This window comes from Fukomys damarensis, unplaced genomic scaffold, assembly GCF_012274545.1.
Source record: "Fukomys damarensis isolate Sample0158 unplaced genomic scaffold, DMR_v1.0_HiC HiC_scaffold_18, whole genome shotgun sequence".
Lineage (NCBI taxonomy): Eukaryota > Metazoa > Chordata > Mammalia > Rodentia > Bathyergidae > Fukomys > Fukomys damarensis.
Genome location: NW_022900930.1, coordinates 21,933,018 through 21,955,515, shown reverse-complemented (window position 1 = coordinate 21,955,515; position 22,498 = coordinate 21,933,018). Strand labels below are relative to the sequence as shown.

Below are 22,498 nucleotides of genomic sequence, written 5' to 3'. Positions count from 1 at the left end.
TGTGATTATTTTCTAAAGCTGAATTAGCCTTGCACACCTTGGATAAATTCCATTTAGTTGTGGTGTGTGATTCTTTTTTATACATCATTCACTTCAATCTACTAATATTTTAAAAGAAGTTTTGCATTATTTTCATGAGATAGTGGTCTGTTGTATTCCTATGCCTTTAATTTTGTTATGCTAATGCTGGCCTGAAAGAGTTTTGAGGTATTCTTTCTGTATCTTTTGAAATATTGCAGAGAACTGATGACTTCTTTCTTAAATATTTGGTAGAGTTCACCAGTGAACATATCTGGGTCCTGTGATTTGTTTGGGGAGGCTATTAAGTTTTTTAAAACAGATACAGTCTCACACAGATCATGTATTTCTTTTTCTGAGTTTCACCAGATTTATCTTTCAAGAACCTAGTCCATTTCACTGCAGTTACCAAATTTGTAGGCATAAAGTCCCTTACAGTAATTAGTATCCTTTAACTATTCATTCAGTTTACTGATGTATAATAATGTCTCATTTCTGATTTTAGTAATTTGGGTACCCCCCCTTTTTTCTTTTAGCCTGGCTAGAGGCTTATTGGTTTTTTCCAAAGAACCAGCTTTTGTTCATTTTCAATTTCACTGATTTCCGCTCTTAATTTTTATTCTTTACTTTTGCTTATACTAGACTTAATTTGCTTTTCCTAGTACTAAAGTGAAAGGTTAGATGATTGAGGAACTGTTTTTGTTGTATTCCACAAATTTTTATAAGCGGTTTCCATTTTCAGATAGTGAAAAATACTTTTAAATTTCTATTATAATTTCTTCATTAACCTATCTGTTCTTTAGAGGTGTTATCTTTCTTCTTTGGTGTAATCTCCAAGTATTTTGAGATCTTCCAGGTAACTTTCTGGTACTGATTTATAATTTAATTCCACAGTAGCCTGAAAGCAGGCATATGTTTTCTACTTACACTAAAGTGTGTTCTATAGAATGTGGTCTATTTTAGTAAATGTTACATGTGAGTTTGAGAAGAATGTGTATTCTCAGTCCACAGATTCTGATTAAGGTTATACATTTCAGATGTTGGATTTTTGCATTAGGGCTGCTCAATCAGTAAAATTTATGTAAAATTCCAAGATCTAAAAAATGCTGAAGTCTGAAACACTTATGGATTCAAGCATTTTGATATGGGATACCCAACCTATATGTTGTTTTTTTGTTTTTTATCTGTACATCTTTTTGATTCTTCCTTAGAATTCATCATCTTTCTTCTTATATTGCCTGTCTTCTCCGAGATCATTATAATGTACATGTAAAAGATGTTCCATAATAGTTATCATGAAGGAAATGCAAACCAAAACTATTAATACTACACTAGTCCCATTAGCCCAGTGACAATAAAAACAACAAACAAAACAGAAAGCAAGTGTTGGTGGAACAACTAAAGAAGATACAGATGACATCCATGCTTATGAGATGGAAGACATAATATTGCTAAAAATGTCCATTATACCCAAAACAATCAAATTCCAATGGCAGTTTTTACAGTAATAGAAAAAACCTTATATGAACTATCTCAGACCCCATACAGCCAAAAACAATCTTGAGAAAGAAAAACAAAGCTTGAGGCCTCATACTATCTGATTTCAAAACTTACTGCAGTTACAGTAATCAAAATCAGACAGTGCTGTCAGAAAGAGACCTGTAAGACCAAAACAAAATACAGAACCTAGACATAAACATGTATATTTGTGATCTTTGACAAGGGTGCCAAGGTTATATAATGAGGAATGGCAGTCCCTTCAACAGTGTTGGGAAAAATGAATGTCTATCTATATGCAGAAGAATGAAGCTGGACCTTTATCTTATATGTACCATATACAAAAACTAATTCAACATGGACTAAGTACTTACATGAAGACCTGAAAACTACAAAACTCCTAAAATAGAGCATAGAGGAAAACTTCATGACACTGGACTTGGGTGGTAATTTCTTGTACAGTATATCAAAAGCAAAGGGAGCAAAAGCAAGGATAGACAAATGAATTTCATCATACTTAAAAATTGTACAACAGGAAATAAAGCAATGAAAAGGCAACCCACAGAAGGGAAGAAAGTATCTCCAAACTATATACCAAGTATTAGCTATTACAAACTGTGCCACTATAGTCTACGGCCATACCACCCTGAACTTGTCTGATCTCGGAAGCTAAGCAGGTTGGGCCTGGTTAGTACTTGAATGGGAGACAAATTGCCACTATAAATATGGGTATGCATTTATCTCTGTGGTATGATTCTTTTAATTCTTTTGGAAAGATACCCAACAGAGGGATAGCTGGGTCAAACGGGACCTCTAGTCCTAGCACTTTGAGGTACCTCCACACTGATTTCCACAGTGGTCGTACCAGTCTGCACTCCCACCAACAATGGAGAAGGGTTCCTTTCTCCCCACAACCCCACCAGCATTTGTTATTGATTTCGTGATAGCAGCCATTCTTTGTGGGGTAGGGTGGAATCTCAGTGTTGTTTTCATCTGCATCTCTCAAATGACCAGTGATGTCAAACATTTTTTCATATGTTTATTTGTTGCTTTTACTTGGCAAACTATATACCTAACAAAGGGATTATCTGGAATATATTTAACAATTCCTACAATTCACACACTAATCCAATTCAAAAATGAACAAAGAACACGAGCAGACATTTCTTCAAATGAAATATATAAATGCCCACCATGCACATGGGAATCATACTAATCACAAGGGAAATGCAATTGAAAACCATAATACAACTTTATACCTATTAGGATGGCAATCATATATAATCAGAAAATAGCCAGGGGTTTAGCTCAGCTGTTCAGTGGCCTGCCTTACGAGCTCAAGGACCTGAGTTCAATCCCCAGTACCAAAAGAAAGAAAATAAATGTTAGCAAGAATATAGAAAAATTAGAAGTACTATTGATGGTGGAAAGTTAAAGTGGTATAGTTCTACAAAAAAGCAACATGGCAGTTCTTTAAAAATATGAACATGCTCCCACCGGCTTGAGCCACTGGTGGTATATGCATGACTGTCCCACTGGGCAGGCTGTACCACTGGTTTTACAAACAGACCTAATCACTTTTATTGGTCTTTTTACTAATAAAATTAATAAATAGCCACCTGATGGGACAGTTATGAATGTACCACTGGTGATTCAAGCTGCCCAGCAGTGAGACATATGAACTACCACCCCATCGTGCATCTGTTAAATACAGAACTATCATACGGCCGAAAAATTCCATTCCTAAGAATATAATCATAAGACTTGAAAGGAGGGATTCAAAACAGATTATTTGTATACCAAATGTCCATGATAGCCGAAAAGTGAGGAAAATTCATTACGTGTCCATTTACGGACAAAGAAAATATGGTATACGTATGACAGAATGTTATTCAGCCTAAAACAGAGTAATCTGACACAAGAACATGGATGGACATGGATGAACTTTAAGGAGATTGTGCTAAGTGAAAAAACCAGTCACAGAAGGACAACCACTATGTGATTCCACTTATGTGAGATATCTAGAGTAATCAAATTTATGAAGACAAAGTAGGGTTAGTGGCCACTAGGGGGAAGGGGAAATGGTGAATTGTTTAAAGCGTAAGGGGTATCAGTTGTGCAAAGTGAGTTAAATTCTAGAGCTGTATTGCACAGGAAGGTACAAATCATTAATACTACTAAACACTGGAAAATACTTGATGGTATTTTCTTTTTACAACAATAAGAGAATGGCTAAAATACAAAATGGCATTCCAATTGTGACCAAACATGATTTCACTGGTGACACAAACAGAGCATCCTGAATGGACAGCACTCTGCCCCAAGTCTTCAGGGGAGACCACGACCCAGATCCGAGAGCAAAGGGATTAGATGAAGGACAAGGAGGGGGTTGACCAAGGCTAGTGTGACACAGATATCCACCAGCACATTCTAGAGCACTGTTTAGAATTTCTCCCACCAACTCTCCTCTGGAGCTGGACAGAGCAGTGTGCCAGGCTTTACTCTTTATAGACACTTTATAATCCCCTGCAAATAAACTCTACTAACTGAAGCCCAAGACCATGATATTGGTGATGGGGTCAACTGTGGGTTATACGGAGTTCCTTCTTGGAAGGAAGTCCAGCTTTTCTAGATTTTCATGATGCCACTTGCTGTGGATGGCAGCTTTGTTTGTGGAGGCAAGTGGTGGACAAATCCCCAGAGCAGCATAAGCGGAACCAGACTTAGTTGTGGAACAGAATTGAGGAATATTCCTGCTTTAAATGCAGAGCGGCTTAGAGAAGTTCCTCTTTTCTCCTTGTTTCCTACTTTTCTTCCTGTCTCTCAAGCACTGTGTTGGAGCCTCTGTCCTCCTGCTTCATGCTCCTGCTCTCCATAGCTGCTAGTTCCTTACTCCTCTGACTCCATGCCCCTCGGGGTTCCTGTCTTATGCCCTTGCTGGCTGCCAGCCTTGTGGATGCTGCTCTCAGAGAGGCCAGCAGTGTTTAAGGCATGACTGGCTGGTCCACATCCCTCAGTTCACACTGCTAGGCTACCCTTTTAGACACAACTTTTGTTATTGTTTGGTACGGTAGGAATTTAAGATGGAGAGAAAGAGGTGAGGGGAAGGAAAGAATAAAACCCAGGCTGTGATTATTTTAAGGCCTGGAGAAAAAAAGGTGGAGACTAATTTGAGGAAGCTGTTTCCTTCCTCGCTGTTCTCTGCCAAATCCCCAGGCTATAGAATGACTGCTTATCCATCTACTTCCCATGTTGCCTCTCTGGAGGGTACATGAAGCCCAGACCTGACAGCCTTCTCTGTGAGTGACTGAGTGACTGAGATTCCCAACCTAGGGCTTATCTGCCTCCCATCTCTTTTAGGGGAGCTGACAGGGACTGGGATGTGGCCTTACTCATACATGGACCAAGAAGCCCACAGCCCTGGGGGAAACAAGCTCAAAGGTGGAAGCAAAACAACTATTTCAAAAGGAAAATACAAATAAGACCAGTCTATCAGAAACAGTATAGAAGAGATGATCCAATACTTGAAATTAGCTGAATAAATATATGTATCCTGACCTATTATAGAAATATAAAATTATCTAAAACATCATGATAATGAAAATACTATATATTAAACACTGTGAAATAAGCAAAAGCAGTGCCTCAAGGGAAATTTATTACATCCATATATCACATCAGAAGACTTACTTATACTCTATGATGGTTTTCTCAAAGGCAGACAAAATAATATCCAACTCCATGATGTCACTGGTTCTCTTTCCTTCCAAACACCAAATATGCACGCTATCAGAAATATCTAGAATATTAAGAAAGGTCAATTTAATATGCTGATCATTCATAATGTAGTTCTAGGTTGGTAGTTCTGAAAGCCTGAAGCCAAAACAAATTGCGTCAGGTAGCTACTGCTGAAAAATCCTATGGGAGCTGTATTTACAGTCCCAAACTTCTACTAACTACTACAAAAGCATCATGACCTCTAAATTACTTTGCTGTACCTTTATTCATCTGCCGTTATCCAACACAACTGGTGATAAGCTCTTCCCTGTTAGCTGTATGTTCTAAATTTTCAACTAAATGATAAGCTATGTATAAATACACCAGGATTATTCAGTGTATTAATTTAAAGTTATAGTAATATAGTAATGTTCTGGATAATGTGAAGGTGTAGGTTCTTGTTTGAGCTTTTTTTCTCACTAGCCTTGGGATCTCAGGCAAGTCATTTAAACCTTCCCAGGGCCCAGTTTCCTCTATAGTGAAATATAAGAAATAAAATATGTTCTGCCTTTACTTTGTTTTGAGACTCAAACAAGAAAATATCTATGAATACATTTGTAAAAACTACAAATTACTATGCATTTGTAAGGTGTTATCAATTTCTAATGAATACCCATTTTCTGTATAATATTAACAAAAACCATTGGCAGGACAGTCCATCCTTTTTCCATAATTAACTCCTTATACAATACTGGAAAGCTGCTAAGTCCACAGAGTCAGACTGAGCTGAACTTAACACTGCTGTGGTAGATGAATGATAGCTGCAAGTTCAGTATGACTCTTTCCCATTTCCCTTCCCTTTGAATCTGAGATCACCCAATGCATGGCTTGATCAATAGGACAGGTTGGTGTGATACTGTACAACTTCCAAGGCCAGATATTAAAAGATCCACAGCTTCTACTTTTCACCTCCTCAAATGCTTCTTGGAAGTTGGCCATTATGTGAAATTTTGAGCACCAAACAACAGGAGAGCCCAAGCTCACCACATAAAAAGAAGGAAAGATCATGTGCAGGAGCTCCAAGGTACCAGACACATGAATGGAGCCTTTTCAGAACTTCTGCCCTGGCCCAGCCACCAAATGAATGCAGCCAAATGCAAAACTGCCCAACCAGGAGTGTAAGGAAATAAGGTAGATGGTCATGGTTGCAAATCAGCAAATGGCAAACCTTAATGTACCAGACAGTAAGCACTGTTGGCATCATGGCCCAACTATTCAACTACTCTTGAAATGTAGTACAAAAGCATCTAATATCGCACTTAAAAAGTCTAGCTGTGTACCAATAAAAGTTTATTTTCAAGAACAGGCAAGAGCACAAATGTCTATAGAACATATTTTTCTGCCTATTACTTAAAATCACTAAGTTTTGTGGTAGTTTCTTGTGCATTAATAGAAACTCAACACATGAGTTAAGCCCACTAAAAGCCGTGCAAGATCAGACAGGTTTTCTGGTCTGTTTCAGATCTTTTCATCTGTAAGAATGGGAAAACAATAGTACCTACCCTTCGTACTGAGGATTACATGCTCAGTGTGGTGACTGGCACATAGTAAACATCCCATTGTTTTGTGGCTATAGATTTATAAGAACAGTTATAAATAGAAGCAGAAATTAGTCACTGGTTCTCTGATAATGCTTCTCAGCCAGCCCTATAATGCTGCTGATCCCAGTTTAGCCACTGTCCCCTTGGTTCCCAAATTCCTGCTCATTCACCTAAACTCAGCTTTATTAGAATATTAGAAAAGCAAATAAACTGTAAAAAATAGTCTGGCTTTTGGAAAATAATACTTCCACATAAAAATTTCCTTAAGTTCTCAAGACTAATAGAAAAAATTTTTCCTGTCCATTCTTTTTTTATTTTAGCATCAGAATTTACTTTTATTTTTATTTATTTGATATACACAATATTTGTTTGTGAAATATAAAGATGAATAATAAAAAATTATGGTTATGAGTCTACAATACAGCTTAATGAAAGAACATTAACAGACACTGAAGTACCTTGTATGCTCCCTCCTCAAATACCTCCTCCCACCAAACTTATAGGTAACCATCATTCTGAAATCTGTGAATATATTAAATTTTATTACACATGAATATAATCCTAAACAATGTATAGTTTAGTTTTGCATGTTTTTGACCATTTATGACCATGTATTTATGTTAATACAAAAGCAAAAATTTTACTTTTTTTTTTGTATTCCATTCCAGCGCATAAACATACTACAATGATCAAGGTTTTGCTAGCAGAAAAAGTAATGCTAGGAGCACTTATAATATGTCTTTGTAGCTATAATACGTCAGGATTTCCATTTTTGACAATCTTGCTAAATAGTATGGAATTGAAAAACCAAAATATTTGCCAGACTAGTAGGTACAAAAAGGTGTTTCACTGTACCTATAATTTAGATTTCTCTGTCTAGTAATTGATATAGTCTCAGCTGAATGTCCAAAAGCCCAGGTGTTAATGGCACTATGGATAGATAGTAGGACCCTTAAGAAGTGAGGTGAAAGATCTTCAGGTCACTAAGAGGATGCCTCCGAAGGACTGGAGGATCCTGGCCCTTTCCTCTTCTCCTTTGCTGCTTGGCCATGAGGTGAACAGTTCTGCTCTGCCGCGTCCTCCCACTGTGGTGTGCACGCGGCATTACTACTCACCCAAGGGGCCAACTGATCACGAACTGAAACTTCCAAAACTGTGAGCCAAAATAACCCTTTTCCCTTGTAAGTCGATTATTTTAGGTATTATCTTACAGCAATAGAAAGCTAACCCAGATATGGGCGCCCTTCAAATCTTTATTTTATTCTGTGTATTCTTCTGTGAAAATCTGTTGGTGTTATCTGCTCATTTTTCTACTAGGTTATGTTTTCATTCACTTTGTAGGAGTTTGCTAATTACTGAAATATGCTGCAGTATCTTCTTTCAGTTAGTTTTTTCTACTGCACCTTTTCTTATGGGCTCTTGATAAGCAGAAGTTCTTAATTTTAATGAAGTCAAACTTAAGATTATTGTGTTAGGTAAGAAATCCTTCTCCCTGAAAAGGTCCAAAGGGGAAGGGGCAGCAATGTCATTCTTTGTATTTACCAAGATAAATAAAAACATGTTTACAAAAAATGTGTATGCAAATGTTCAGAGTGATTTTATTAATGATAGCCAAAACCTGAAAACAACGCAGTTATGTATCAATGAGAGACCAGATAAAATGTGATATAGTCACACAAGGGAATATTATTCAGCAATAAAAATGGCTCAAACAGTATGAATGAATCTCCAGAGTACATACTATGCAATGCCATCTGCATGAATCTATAGAATATGCAAAACTAATGTAAGGTTAAAAAAAAAAAAAGAATTCTAAAAAAATTGCTTCTGGGGATGTGGAAGTGGGGATTGACTGAGGCCCAGGGAAACTTTCTAGAGTAATGGGAAGCATTTATATTTTGATGGTGCTTTGAGTTACATAATACATATTTGCGTTTTCAAAACTCAAGTGATTACACACTTGAGATCCAAGCATTTCATATTTTTCATTAACAGAAAAATTGTAAACAATGAACTCTTATCTGATTAATAAAGTGTGAGCTAAGTATAGTATTTCAGGAGACATATACTGACATCTGTTGCATATTTTAAATACATTAAATACCAAAGTGTATTAACCATTTACCAGTCTAATTATTCAAATACAGGATGGTCAAAACTGCACATATTTTCTTAATTTTTATAAGACAACAGGAAACACAAAAAATGACAATTTTATCAAATTTACTCAGTACAGAATGACACCTACCCAGCGATTCTCAGGACAGTCAGTGGGTAAACAAACACACTGCCCAAGTGACGCTCAGGGTGAACTGTGCAGTGATTAATGGAAAGAAAATAATAAAGCAATTACAATAAAATGTTAATTGTAAAACCTATGCCATAGGTTTTATATATAAATGTATAATGTGAAATTTCAGATTTATTGCATGCAGAAATTTTCACGACAAAATGTTAGAAAACAATGATACTCCAAAGGCATATATTCCTACTTTTTTTAGAAATGGCAATTGCATGAACTTTCAGTTTGCTACTTTAACAAATAATAAATATTTTTCATGAAATCCTTGAGAAAGTGACAAAGTATAAAATAACACCTTATACCTGAGTCTTTGGCTTTACTTCTTGATTTCTTCCTTTTGCCGGGAGATAGCTTCCTTTTTTTCTGAATTTTCTACCAAAAAAATTATAGATTTTTATTTAAGAAAGTTTTCTTTTTCTTAAAACATAAGAACTAATAAGCTGTTATCAAGTTCAGTGGCACTCACCTGTGATTCTAACATTTAAAGAGGCTGAGGCAGGAGGATTGTGTGTGAGTTTAAGGCCAGCCTAGACTACATGGTGACCCTGACGGAAACACCACACCCAAACGAAAAAAAGATTCAAGAAAGGAAGACAGTATTATACACTATCAGTCGATATTTAAGCTAAAATTCCCACTTAGTTCTAAATTAATGTTAATCATATAAATATCTAACACAGAAAACACTGCAGAAAATAAAGTAAAACTTTCTGCTGACTTTTAATAATCATTGCAATGGAGGAAGTTGAACTTAAAATATTTAAGATAGCAATGTATGGAATCAGCTCAAGTTTCTGCTCACAGCCTCAGTAAGAACTACTTTGTATGGCTCACACAGAAGGGAGAAAATGGCTCCCCTCACCCTTCGGGTTCTATGTGCAGGCTCCCCTGAAAACTGACAAATTAACAGCAGAAAAACCATATTTAAACCACATGGATAACAAAAATGAGACTTAAGCTAAGAAAGGAGTGGGAACCTGAGCTTCTGAGAAGGACAGCCCTCAGAAGCCATGAGGAGGAAATGTGGGGTGAGGAAAGGTGGTCTCGTATGCAGATAAAAGTCTTCAGGTAAGTTGCCTACTTCCTAATAGATACTTTTACCAATAGATTCCCTTTATAGATGCAAATTGCTTTTACAAAACCATAGCTTGCCCGGCGTGGTGCTGCATGCCTGTGATCCCAGCACTAAGGCTGAGAGGTAGGAGGACTGCCACAAGATCCAGCACACCCTTGATTACACAGTGAGTTCAAGGCCAGCCTGAACAATATATTGAGACCCTGTCTCAGAGGAACACCCCCCTAAAAAAACCAAAAACAACCCCATACCTTTTCATTTTGTTTTTACCCCATACCTTTTCAGAGATGGTGCCTGCAATTTCTCAGAATAATCAGCTCAAAATATGCAAAAGAAGTATACTTTGGGGTAGCATATTCTGGCTCCTACAGTCATATATTTTTGAGGGGTTGTCCTGCCCAACACTTTTGTCGTAAACGACCATGAAATGGGGGGGGAAGAGGTGCAACTTATGACTGGCTTCCCTGAAAAAAGGTTAACTCAGAAGATGTTCATATCTGGACACCCACCCATCTGTCAGGCAGAAAGATCATACTTAGGGGCCAGGGATTTAGCTCAGTGGTTCCACCACCTACCTCACAAGCACAAGGACCCAGTTCAATCCCTGGTACAAAAAAAAAAGAAGAAGAAAAAAAAGATCATACTTAGGGTAAGAGTCATAAACTAGATCATGCACTCTTACACACAGCTCCTACCAGGGCAAAAACTGGTTCCTAGGGGGAAGATTAAAAAAAAAAAAAAAAAATCTTAGGCCAAAGGGTCCCAGAACATAAAGTGATACACAGTGTAGTGGTGGCATATTTGTTGGAGGAAAAATATCTAACTAAAAAGCTTCTTAGGGAGAACAAAAATAAAAATAGGTTGAGAATCACTGCCCTAAAGTAAGACCTAGTCCAGACCTACTTCAGTAAAGCCTAAAACCAAGCTGTGACCAGACCCATCAGGGGCACAGAGTGGGGGGTACAGTAAGCAGAAGTCTAAGATGACCTGCAGTGCAAGTTATCCCCACTCAGTGTGGACGTTCCTGCCACTATGACAGTGCCATTGCTCTCACAGTTACATAAACAATGTGAGGTTACCTGTAGTAGCCTGAAGAGCATCTCGGGCTGCGATCCTGGGGGAGGGCCACATTACCAGCACCTGAGGGCACCACAAGGGTGTTGAGATGACTCCTGACTTCAACTAAAGAGATGACATAGACTTCAGTCTTACACCTCCAAGGTGTAAGAACTCTCACCAGCTGACAAACTTTAGATGAGGAGCCTGAGTGTCAGATGGGATTTCAGTCCTGCATAGATCTTGATTTTTGCTTTACAAGACCCTAAGCAGAGAAGCCAGCTAAGCTGAGCCCCACCGTGATCTACAGAAATTGTGAGACAATAAACGTATGTTGTTTTAAGCCACTAAAATTGTAGTAACTTGTTATGTAGTAGCTGAAAACTAACAGTGCTGAGTCTCATTATGTTAGATACTCAGGAAACACCTTAGGCCAGTGATGATGAACCTTTTAGAGATCAATGATGCAAACAGCCCACTGTGGCACACGTGCCATAGGTTCACCACCACAGCCTTAGGCTGTCCACAGACTGACCCTAACAAAGGATAAAAAGTAAGTCAAACAGGCCTTGCCTCCTTTAAGTCGCAGATGTCAGGTATTTTGTCTAGCAACAGGAAAGCTAACTAATACATCATCAGAGAAACAGAAACTATAAAATGGAGCCAAACATAAATTCTAGAACCAAAAACCATATAACTAAAAAGAAAAACATTAGGTGGCATTTCAGTTTTTTTATAGCTGCTATAACAACTTGCCACAAACCTGGTGGCCTAAACCAACAGAAAGATATACTCTGACAGCTGACAGCTGGTGGGACTTTCTGGTTTTGCAGTAGATGGAACGCAGGTCCTTGCTCATTCTAGGCAAGCGCTCTATCTCCGAGCCACACACCTAAGCTGTATTCTCTGACAGTTTTGAAGGTCTTAAATCTGAAATCAGACCTAATTGAGCCAAAACAAAGGTCTCAGCAGGACAGCACTTGCTCCAAGGGCTTCGGGGTAGAAATTCATTCCTTATCCCTTCGAGCTTCTGGTGGCCATGATCTTCCTAAGGTTACAGCTGTGTCACCCCACCCCTGCCCATCTTCAATCATCCTCTCCTCTGTTGGGGGTTTACTGTCCTCCACGTCTGGTATGAGGAGACTTATGATGACCTCTGTGGCCCACCTGTGTAGATCAGGATAATCTGAAATAGGACGTGGGTGTATCTTTGGGAGGTACCATTCAGCTACTCCATATGGATTTAACTACCTATTATAAATGGCTACAGAAAAAATATGAGAAAATGGAAACAAAGGTTTGGTAAATAGGGAAGGGTGGAGAGGGTGAAGGGAGGGCAGGGGTATGGGGAAAAAATGAGAACCAAGACCTGTCATGTAAAGGTACAAGATCCCAATGATGAATGTAACTGTACTGTATGTCTAAAATGTACAAATAAACTCAATGAAAAAGAATGGCTACAGAATAGTCAGTGAACTTCAACACAGAGCAGCAAAAATGTATCAATTTGTAGATTACAGAGAATAGAGATTTAAGAAGGTTCACAATCTCAGGACCTAAGTAAAAATAAGGTATCCAATGATCTAAAGTTTGTATAATAAAAGTTCAAAAATAAGACAGTGATAATTTGGTAGACAAACTGTATTTGAAGTCCAAGCTTCCCTCTCTGCTAACACCTTTGCAATTACTGGTCACGCAGAAGCCAAACCAATCACAGAAATGCTTCCTGGAATACTAAGTCAGCATGGTGCTGGCAGCTGAACAAGTCTTAGAAAATGAGCTGAACAGTTCCCATGACAAGTGTTGGATAGCAAAGCACCAAAACCAGAAGACATTGATGAAGAAGATGATGATGTTCAGGACCTGGTAGAAAATTTTGATGAAGCATCAAAGAATGAAGCTAAATAAAATCATTCTGGTTTTTGGAAGCCGGCACGGACTAGATTTAACAAATCAGCTATGTGGTTCCAAAGTTTTACCAACACAGAGAACATCATCTGTTACTAGTTCAGTAATATAAATATTTTGTATATTAATAATGCTGTTTGTTCAGCATCTTTTGGTCATTTGATTTTGCATTTTGCACTTCCTACCAGGATCTATTCTTTTGGTCAAAATATGAAGTATTGGTACAGTTTGAAAAAAAAAAAGAATCGTAGATCAAATGTGAGCAGAAATCTTGTCAGAGCAATGGTTTTCTAAGGAAACGATCAAGAGTGTGTGCAAAGAAATTAATCAAAGCACTTAAAAACTGTTAAATGGCAATCATTATCAGGAAGAGATTAACTATGGCACATCCATGAAAGGAATTTTTCACATTCATGAAAATGATACTGTAGAATACTTATGATCACATTTACTGTTACAAAAGCCCAGTGAAAGGACTGAAGAGTACAGATCAAAAATTATGCTGTTTCGTACTAAATATGTAAGGTCATATGTACATGGGTTTGATTACAGAAACTAATAAAGTATTCTCTAAATAATGAAAAAAAGAATAAGATAAGACTATAAGAGCAAGAAGCAATTTAAATATGTTCAGGGACCATTTTCAGCTCCAGAATTAAGGATTATTTTAATGTTACATCATTGCCTTTTCTCTTTTACTTTCCTTTTTAGTTTTATTTTAGGATTCCCTATTTTTAATGTTCATATAGAGATTTCTTTAACTGAAATACCGAATAGTTTCTTTGGTGCAAAAAACTATAATAGTACACAGGATCCTAATGAGATAATTAATAATGTGAAATAGGAAGTAAAGGGCTAAAGGTGTAGGGCAAGTGGGAAGGGTGGGGGAAAGGTAATAAGGGAGAGGAAAAAAATACGAGAAACTGAAAAAATGGAAATAAAGTGTTTGTAAATGGGGAGGGGAGGAGGGGGTGAAGGGAGGGCAGGCACAAGGGGAAAAAATGAGAATCAAGACCTATTATGTACAGGTACAGAATCCCAATGATGAATATAACTGTATTGTGTACCTAGATTGTACCAATAAACTCAATAAAAAGAAAAAAAAAAAAGAAAAATTATGCTGTTTATTTTTGGTTATGAACTTGTGGTTGAATATATCTTCCTTTCCATACTGTTTTCCATGCCTGGGTTTTCTTAAACATTTTTATAACAAGAAAAATATAAAAATTATCTTTTAGAAGAACTGAAGGACAAAAAGAAAATGCTGTATTTTCCTCCCAAACACTTTTCAATAAGCTTTTCTTTCTTTATAAATAAATGGCAGACACTCTTACCGGCTGACTTTGAGTTGCACATGTCTCCTTTTCAACAGAGGACTGGGCCCTGAGGGGTCCTGTCTTTCTAGGAGTGACTGGTCCAGCTGGTTTTTCTGAAGGCTCTGAAGATGCTGTAGCAGGAACAGCTTCATGCTGCTGAGTATTGATTTTCTGTGCTGATTTAACCTTTCGTGTTATGTCACCTTCGTCAGAGCTTTCAGACTCATCACTAAGGGGCTTAAGTTTTCTTCGCTGTGAAGAAAACAGCATTACTAGTTTAGAAAGGACAAATGCTTATTTTACTGTAATGGCAGAAGACTGTAGAATTCATATTTCTCATTTCAAACTTCAAAACTGAACATACTACGTGGGTGGCAAAATGACACAAACCCCAGGGCTCCAAGTAAATCTCCCCACAGTTCCCTCTGCCTTTGTACATCACAAACCAAGCACATTACATAAGTGTGATTAAAGCTGATTAGGTACATAAGAGATTTGACATCTCTTTAATAAAAACATTTCAGATAAAAATATTTCACTTTTATAAAAGTATTGCCTAAAACACTTTCTGTATGAAAAATTTTGCTATGGAACATTTTTCTCTATTTGCATCCAGTGTAGATAGGAATGAAGTATTTTATAGAGTACTTTTCTTTATTTGCACCCAATCTAAATAAAATATGAAATATCTTACAAATTAAGGTAGAACAGAATGCTTCTACATACCTTTTCTGCACTAATTTTCACAGATTCATCTTCACTTCCCTCATTTTCAGAAGTGTTTGAACTGCACCAAAGAACAAGCCATCAGTATTTTATACATATCCATTTGATTTGGTCTTCCACAGTTGCTTGCCTAACACGAAAACAAGCTCAATATAATGATGAGGCACCATCCTTGTCATGGACAGACCAGTCACCAACTTAGATTGGCCGGCTGTCTTTTATCTGGTCCTCCATGTGTAAGTAATAGTGCTCCATTTTTGCAGCACTTTGTGGTCCTGAGAATCACATCTTTCTTTAAATTACCAGTCCCAGAAATAGCAGCTATCAATGGTATTAAAAGCTAATTCAAGGGCTGGGGATTTAGCTCAGTGGTACCACACCCACCTGCTTCGCAAGCCCAAGGTCCTGAATTCAATTGGTACCAAAACAAAGGCTAATCCAAGCCATGTGTGGCAGTGCACCTGTAATCTCAGCACTCCGGAGGCTGAGTGAGGCAGGAGGACTGCTGTGAATTCAAGGCCATCTTGGACTACATACAGAGACCCTGTCTCAAAAAATAGTGGGGGACCTGGGGATTTGACTCAGTGGTTCGGCCACCTGCCTTGCAAGTACAAGGGCCTGAGTTAGATTCCCGGGACAAAAAAAAAAAGCTAATCTACTGGGCTTACTGGGCTCATCAAACATGATACAGAAGGGAATATTTCTTTAATCCTATAGAGGAACAAAATAACCCTGACTTCTGATGGAAGAAGAGAATTCTTTCATCTTTTCATTCAATTTGATAAATATATATTTAACATCAACCTCAAAACACAAAATGTCTAGGCTGAAGGTAAAAAAAAAAAAAAAAAAACCCAAAAAACCAAAAATACACAGTGTGGGGAATATAATTATTTTTTAAAAAACGAGAAAGAGGCCTCCCTTTAAAAGGCTCAATGCCTAGTAGGAAGACTAAAGTTAATATTCAGTGCTAACTTACCAAGCATTTCACAGAGATGTGTGAATATATGGCTGGGAAATTAACAAATGTACCGTAGCTATGATACTTGAGTAGACTTCTGAAAACACTTTCTCAGGCAGATAAGTATGGCAAAGGGCATTTAAGGGAGAAAGAAATGGAAATGTAAAATCATGGTGATATAAAGCAGCCTGGCATATTCAAAGAACAAAACAGCATGTAGATAGAATGCAATGTTCAAGAGAAGGAAATGCTAGAAAAGAAGCCAAAGGGAACAACAGAAGCAGCTGAGAGACAGCCATGTGGGCACGCTGCTCACACAGCCCTGGGATGAAGCCACACAATACAGCTGCAGAGTGCTCAGCACCTGCTGCAGCATCTGGGGGACAGGAGTCTCCAGGCAGTAACAGAATGGTGGAGAAATTAGGGCTCGACCATTTCTGCCCAATACGGGATTCTTTTAGGACACAATCTTTCTCCCAGAGCTGCCTGATCAGTTACTCAGAACCTGCTATCTGAGGCCATCTCTGTCCTGACACAGCTGGTCCACAGTCAGTCACCTCAGCCACTGTCACAAATCATGAAGAGTGAATTCAATAGTCACTGAGTATCTACCATGTGCCGGGTTGTAGTAAACACAGCAAAGTCCTTCTCTGTCTTTAGCTCCTTCTATCAGAGAAAGATAAGAAATTAATAAATTAAAATATAAATATCAAATGTGTTGGGTAGAGATAAGTGCTATGAGAAAAAGAACCAAGTAGAGAAAATATACTGACAAAGAAGAGTGCTTTTTTCTGGGAGGTATAAGAGTAGACAGCTGTCATAATGTGACATTTGAAAACCAGAAGGAAGCATGGCAGCAAGCCAGGCAGACACAGGGGAAGAACAAGATAGGCACAGAGAATGGTATGTGCAAAGGCCCCGAGGCAGTACACTGGAAGATCAGCAGAGAGGCCAAACCAAGTAGAGTTGTTTTATAATCCCAGGAATGTAACGACAGTATCATTTCTTAAGCATAAGGTGTTCATCTTTATTTTCCAATATCTAGCATACTATTGGGCAAAGAGGTAATGATTAAAATTTATAAATTTGAGTTAAAAAATAATAAAAACTTAATGTAAGAAATTCATAGCTTTCATATAAACAGTTAATCACAGAGAAAATAAAACAGAAGACCATTTATAGCCAGCAAACACCAACAAAAAAAAGGTAAATTACCTTGGAATAAACCTAAGAAATGTACAAATTTTATATGAATAAAACATCGAACAGCACTAAAGGACACAAAGACCTTAGATAGACATTTATGTCATCATTCAAATATCTATTTCCTCTGATTTATAAATGTAACTCAACCTAATAAGGACAGATAACTGGTGTCAATTATATCAGTGATTACAATATTGTAGGTAAGGTCAATTATTAAAAATTAAGTTTTTATGTCCCAGTTCTCTAAGGGAAAAATATAACAAGTTAGTTCAAAAGATCACAAAAAATAGTTTTATTAGCTTCTATCTTAAAAAGTTGCTCAGAAATCCCATTAAACATGCATAAACAGCTGGTTGAAATATAATCATACTTTTTCGTTCTTTTTCCTTGAGGAGTTGAAGGGACAGATAATCCACAGTGATTGGAAAATTCTTCTTCATCAGCATATAGAGCAGTGCTATGTAATGGAGGGTCTAGAAAAGACAGAATGTACAACTCTTTAAAGTCTGATTGTTTGGGCATATATTTATTCCCTTACAGTGGAGTTCAAAGCAATCTTTAAATGGCTGACAAAAATCAAACCAATTACACAGACCACTTCCCAAATGCTCTTGATCTCACAACAAATTTAAATTATATCACCAATAAATTCATAGATTTTAAAAAATAAACTTGTATGCCTGTACTTATTAACAGGAATATTTTCATGAGATAAAAACATATAAATAAATAGGAAACCTAACATTTTCTTTCCATGCTCCTATGGAGTAACTGCTTTAATGATCAATTCAACAGGTCTAGTTAGAGTGCGTGGCCCATTCCCATCTTACCAAGTGTCAAGCACACAGTGGGAACTCAGTATTTGTAAATGAATGCTCCCTCTGTGGGGAAAGATTCTAGTCATCCTCACTTCGCTTACTCTGGATTGCTTACAGCCTTGAGATAGCAAATCAAGTTAACTTTAATGAGGCAGAAGATAAAAGGAGTCCAAATGGCCTTGGTGGAAAGGAATAGAAAGGAGATGCTAAAAAAGGATGCTTCTGCCTACTCCACAAGAGAGGTAATGGAAGAGTCCAGAGGGGTGAGGCTATGGCAGGGCTATGGCAGGGTGAAGAGCTGGGAGGGGCGGGGTAGAGGAGGTGGCCAGTAAGAGCCAAGCAGCTATTTCTTCAAGCATCTCAAATTTTAGCACAATGGCACACATTCAAACATTTTTTTCCCAGATAAACAGCTATTTAATTACTAACATATATCCACCTCACAATTTTAAAGTTAGTAACATACTATGTATCGTGCTCAACTAAGCAAAGGGATTTATTTTCTCCTTAGCTGCAACAGGAAAGAGAAGTAGACTTATCCTGACTTACCATGTGTGACCAGTCATACAGGCTGGTTCTTACAACTTAATAAAATAACAAAGTAATACAATTTGAAAATGGGCATAGGGTTGAAATAGACAATTCTTCGGCGAATATATACAACTGGCCAATAAGCACAATGAAAAGATGCTCAACATCATTAGTCATTAGTGAAATGAAAATCTTGGGCTGGGGATTTAGCTCAGCGGTTCGGTGGCCTGCCTTGCAAGTGCAAGGACCCGAGTTCAATCCCTGGTACCAAAAAAAAAAAAAGAAATGCAAATCTAAACCATTAAATATACTTCACATCCCTTGGGACAGCTATTATCAGGAAAAAAACAACAACAACAAGCACAGGTGAGGAAACTGGAACCATATGCATTGCTGGTAGAATATAAAATGGTACAGCTGGTAAAATAACATGGTGAGTCCTCAAAAAATTAAACCTGAAATTATCACATAAGGCAGTAATTCCACTTCTGGATATATACCCAAGAGAGTTGAAAAAGCGTGGACTCAAAGATGTGCCTGTACTCCACACACATATCCATTTTAACAGCAGCATTATCCAGAACTGTCAAAAGGTACAACAATCCAAATGGCCACTGGCAGACGAATGGATAGATAAACAAAGTATGTCATATGTGTGTGCAGACACATTAAAAAAAGCAATTCTGACACATGTTACAACATGAATGAACCCTGAAGAGAATATATGATATGAAATTCATCAGTTACAAAAAGAAAAATATTGTATAATTCCTCTTATACAAAGTACCTAGTCAGAGTCACAGACAAAAATTAGAATATTATATTTATACACAGACAACTAATTTTAGACTTTTTTTTTTAATTTGGTACCAGGGATCGAACTCGGGTCCTTGTGCTCACGAGGCAGGCAGCAGAACCACTGAGCTAAATCCCCAGCCCCAAACAATTAATTTTTATATTTGAAGCTACTCCAATATTTTTATTATATCTAGCTTAAATAGTGTTGCTTTCAAGACATTTTAAGGTAAAGATTTAAAATACTAACCAAAGGTTTCATAAGGTTCTTCGTCTTTCTCATTTTCACTCAGCCTGCTCGAGTTCACTGAATGGTCAGTAAAGTCAAACACATCAGGAGGATGGTGCTTTTGACTAGATTTCTAAAAGCGAATAAAATCCAAGTCAGTGAACCAGCACTAACAAAGAACACCTCAAAGCTGATTTATTCAGCAAGGATACTGCTGCTATCACCTCCATCTCAAGAAGTAATTTTACAGACATAGACTCATTTACTAAGCTAAGGCAGGGGTTAACAAACCTATAAAGGACCAAAGAAAAAATATTATAGGTTTTGCAGATCATTAGGCTTCAGTTTTGACTACTTACCTCTGCCACTGGTGTGAAAGTAGATAATATCAATGCTGCAATGCATAAACATGGCTGTATTCTAATAAAACTTTACTCATGTGCACCGAAATTTAAGTTCATATCATTTTTATAGGCCATGAGACATTTTTATTTTATTTCAACTAGGGAGGGAGGGAGGAAGAAAGAAAGGAAGCCTAACAGCAGAGCATTGGCCTAACATGCACAATGTTAGGGGTTCAATCTCCAGAATCACCACCATAAAAAAAAAAGTATTTAACATACATTTACTTAAAGACTCTCTTCTAAAGAAAAACAAAAGTAATTCATAACTATGACTGATTCATAGTTATTACATATTACGGAGTAATTCACAAAGAATTTTTAAAACTATAATAGATAAATTGCTATATTTTTTAAATGGCAAAATTTAGAAATTACTCAATTTCTACATGTTAATTATTTTAATGGAAATAAAATAAGCCTAGTGTCAGGAAAAAAAAATCTGAAATGTTAACAAAAGTCATTTTCTCCATTATACTGGAAAAAGTGGGAAGAAAAGGAATATATTTTTTTATTACAATAAATCACTGAGCTCACCAAGAAGTCTCCACAACTCTGGGATTCCCACAAAATATTATTGTGCTTTGTCAACAGTGAGAAAATTACATTAAAATATAAAAAACATAACTTACGTCTTTCACAGAAAGTGTTCCTCCTAAAGTGTTCTTTGAATATCCTGCACTATTAAACAGAAAATACACATTTTCACAAAAACCAACCAAAACAAAAAACCACAAAGGGGAGACTTAGGAAATATTTAAATAATTAGGGAAAAGACCATTACTTGTGACCCTTTCCAAGTATTAGTTTTTCTAAATTACATTCCTTATTAATTCTATTAATAGTGTACCTCCAATGGAATTTAGGCGATGGCAAAATCATTTTAGAAAGTAGAACCTGTATGCCACAAAATTGTCTTTCTTACCACATCATATCACTAATGTATAAAATAACATAGCTGTCTGCTTCAGGGGCATAGAGAACTAAGCCTGCTGTTGGTCCCTGAGGTCCTAATCAACCAGCAGCAACTGAGTCTGAAGAACTGAGCGAGGAAAAGTACACCAGTGTTTATCAGGCACCAAACAGCGCTTCCATCTTGGGGCTGGTTCTTGGACATAATGTTTTCTCATTTAACTCTAATAGTCCCATAAAATCAAAGGGAATGCCCTGCTGCACATATACAGTACCTGCCCAAAGCAACACACAATCAGGGAGGGAAGAAACGTGCATTAAAACCCATGTTCCTTCAAATCCATTCACTGCCTGCCTTCTTCTTTCCACCCTTTAAAAACTCCCCCAACTGGGCAATAGTATAAAAAAGATAAAGTTGTGTATCTTCAACCTACTTAATATAAACAAATGTAATAACAGTGACTAGAAATAAAACTGTAAGCAAGAGTGCTAGGAAAAATACATAGTACATTAATAGTAATATTGGCAGTCAGCAGCGAATAGGTACTGAGTATACTTCACATAGCAGACATTAAATACTCTGATAGGATACAATATGTAGGCTTTGACTTTAAAATATACCATGTAGATTACACTAGTATTTTTCAGATACTCACGTGTGGATATCAGAAAAGTTGTAAAAACAGTACAAGAGTTTTCTGTGTACCTCTAACCCAGATCAAACTCAACCCATAGTTTACATTTTGTCTCTCTCTTTTTTTTGGCGGGGGGGGGGAGGTACCGGGGATGGAACTTGGGTCCTTGGGTTTGTGTTTGCGAGACAGACCGTGGAACCACTGAGCTACGTCCCAGCCCTTGTCTCATTTGCTATCTGTGTGTGGCACACTAGAGAGATTGCATCCCTTACTTGTAGGTTTGTCAGTATGTCTTTCCTAAGAGGGAATTATCTTGCATAGTCACAGTACAGTTTCTAACATCTAGAAATTTAACACTGACATAATTTTCTAGAGTCCATACTCAAATCTTAACAATTACCTATAATACCTTTTTGATATTTTGGTCCCCAGCCATTTAAAAAAAGGATATATAAGAGAACATAAACATAAGACTGCACAGGATATAATATTTTCATAAACCTTTCAATGTATGTATAAATACATGAATGGTGATATAAACTATTTCTGTGAACCACAGTAAAGAAAAAAATGGAAAACTAGTTACAGCAGTGATTCTCAAACGTCAGCAGGCATGAGAATCATCTGGAAAGCTTGATAAAAGGAAACTGCTTTCAACCTCACCTAACCCACTCCAAACTCAATTCAGCAAATCTGAGATGAGGTGTAAGGTTCTGCATTTCTAACAAGTTTCTAGGCTTTAGTTTTCAAAACCTAAACTTCTTAAAAATCTAAACTCTTTCCAGCTGTCTGTG

General features: G+C 37.2%; 1 protein-coding gene across 1 annotated transcript in view; it reads right to left on the bottom strand.

The window, feature by feature from the left end:
* Positions 1–22,498, bottom strand: part of Cenpu (centromere protein U) — a 28,350-nt gene that overhangs the window by 4,719 nt on the left and 1,133 nt on the right. Inside the window, exons 2-8 of the mRNA XM_010645193.2 lie at positions 20,790–20,838; positions 19,778–19,889; positions 17,754–17,856; positions 15,217–15,277; positions 14,509–14,742; positions 9,438–9,507; positions 5,206–5,314 (exon numbers count right to left, since the gene is read on the bottom strand). Of these exons, the coding sequence (XP_010643495.1) occupies positions 5,206–5,314; positions 9,438–9,507; positions 14,509–14,742; positions 15,217–15,277; positions 17,754–17,856; positions 19,778–19,889; positions 20,790–20,838 (738 nt within the window). The remainder of the gene's footprint in view (positions 1–5,205; positions 5,315–9,437; positions 9,508–14,508; positions 14,743–15,216; positions 15,278–17,753; positions 17,857–19,777; positions 19,890–20,789; positions 20,839–22,498) is intronic.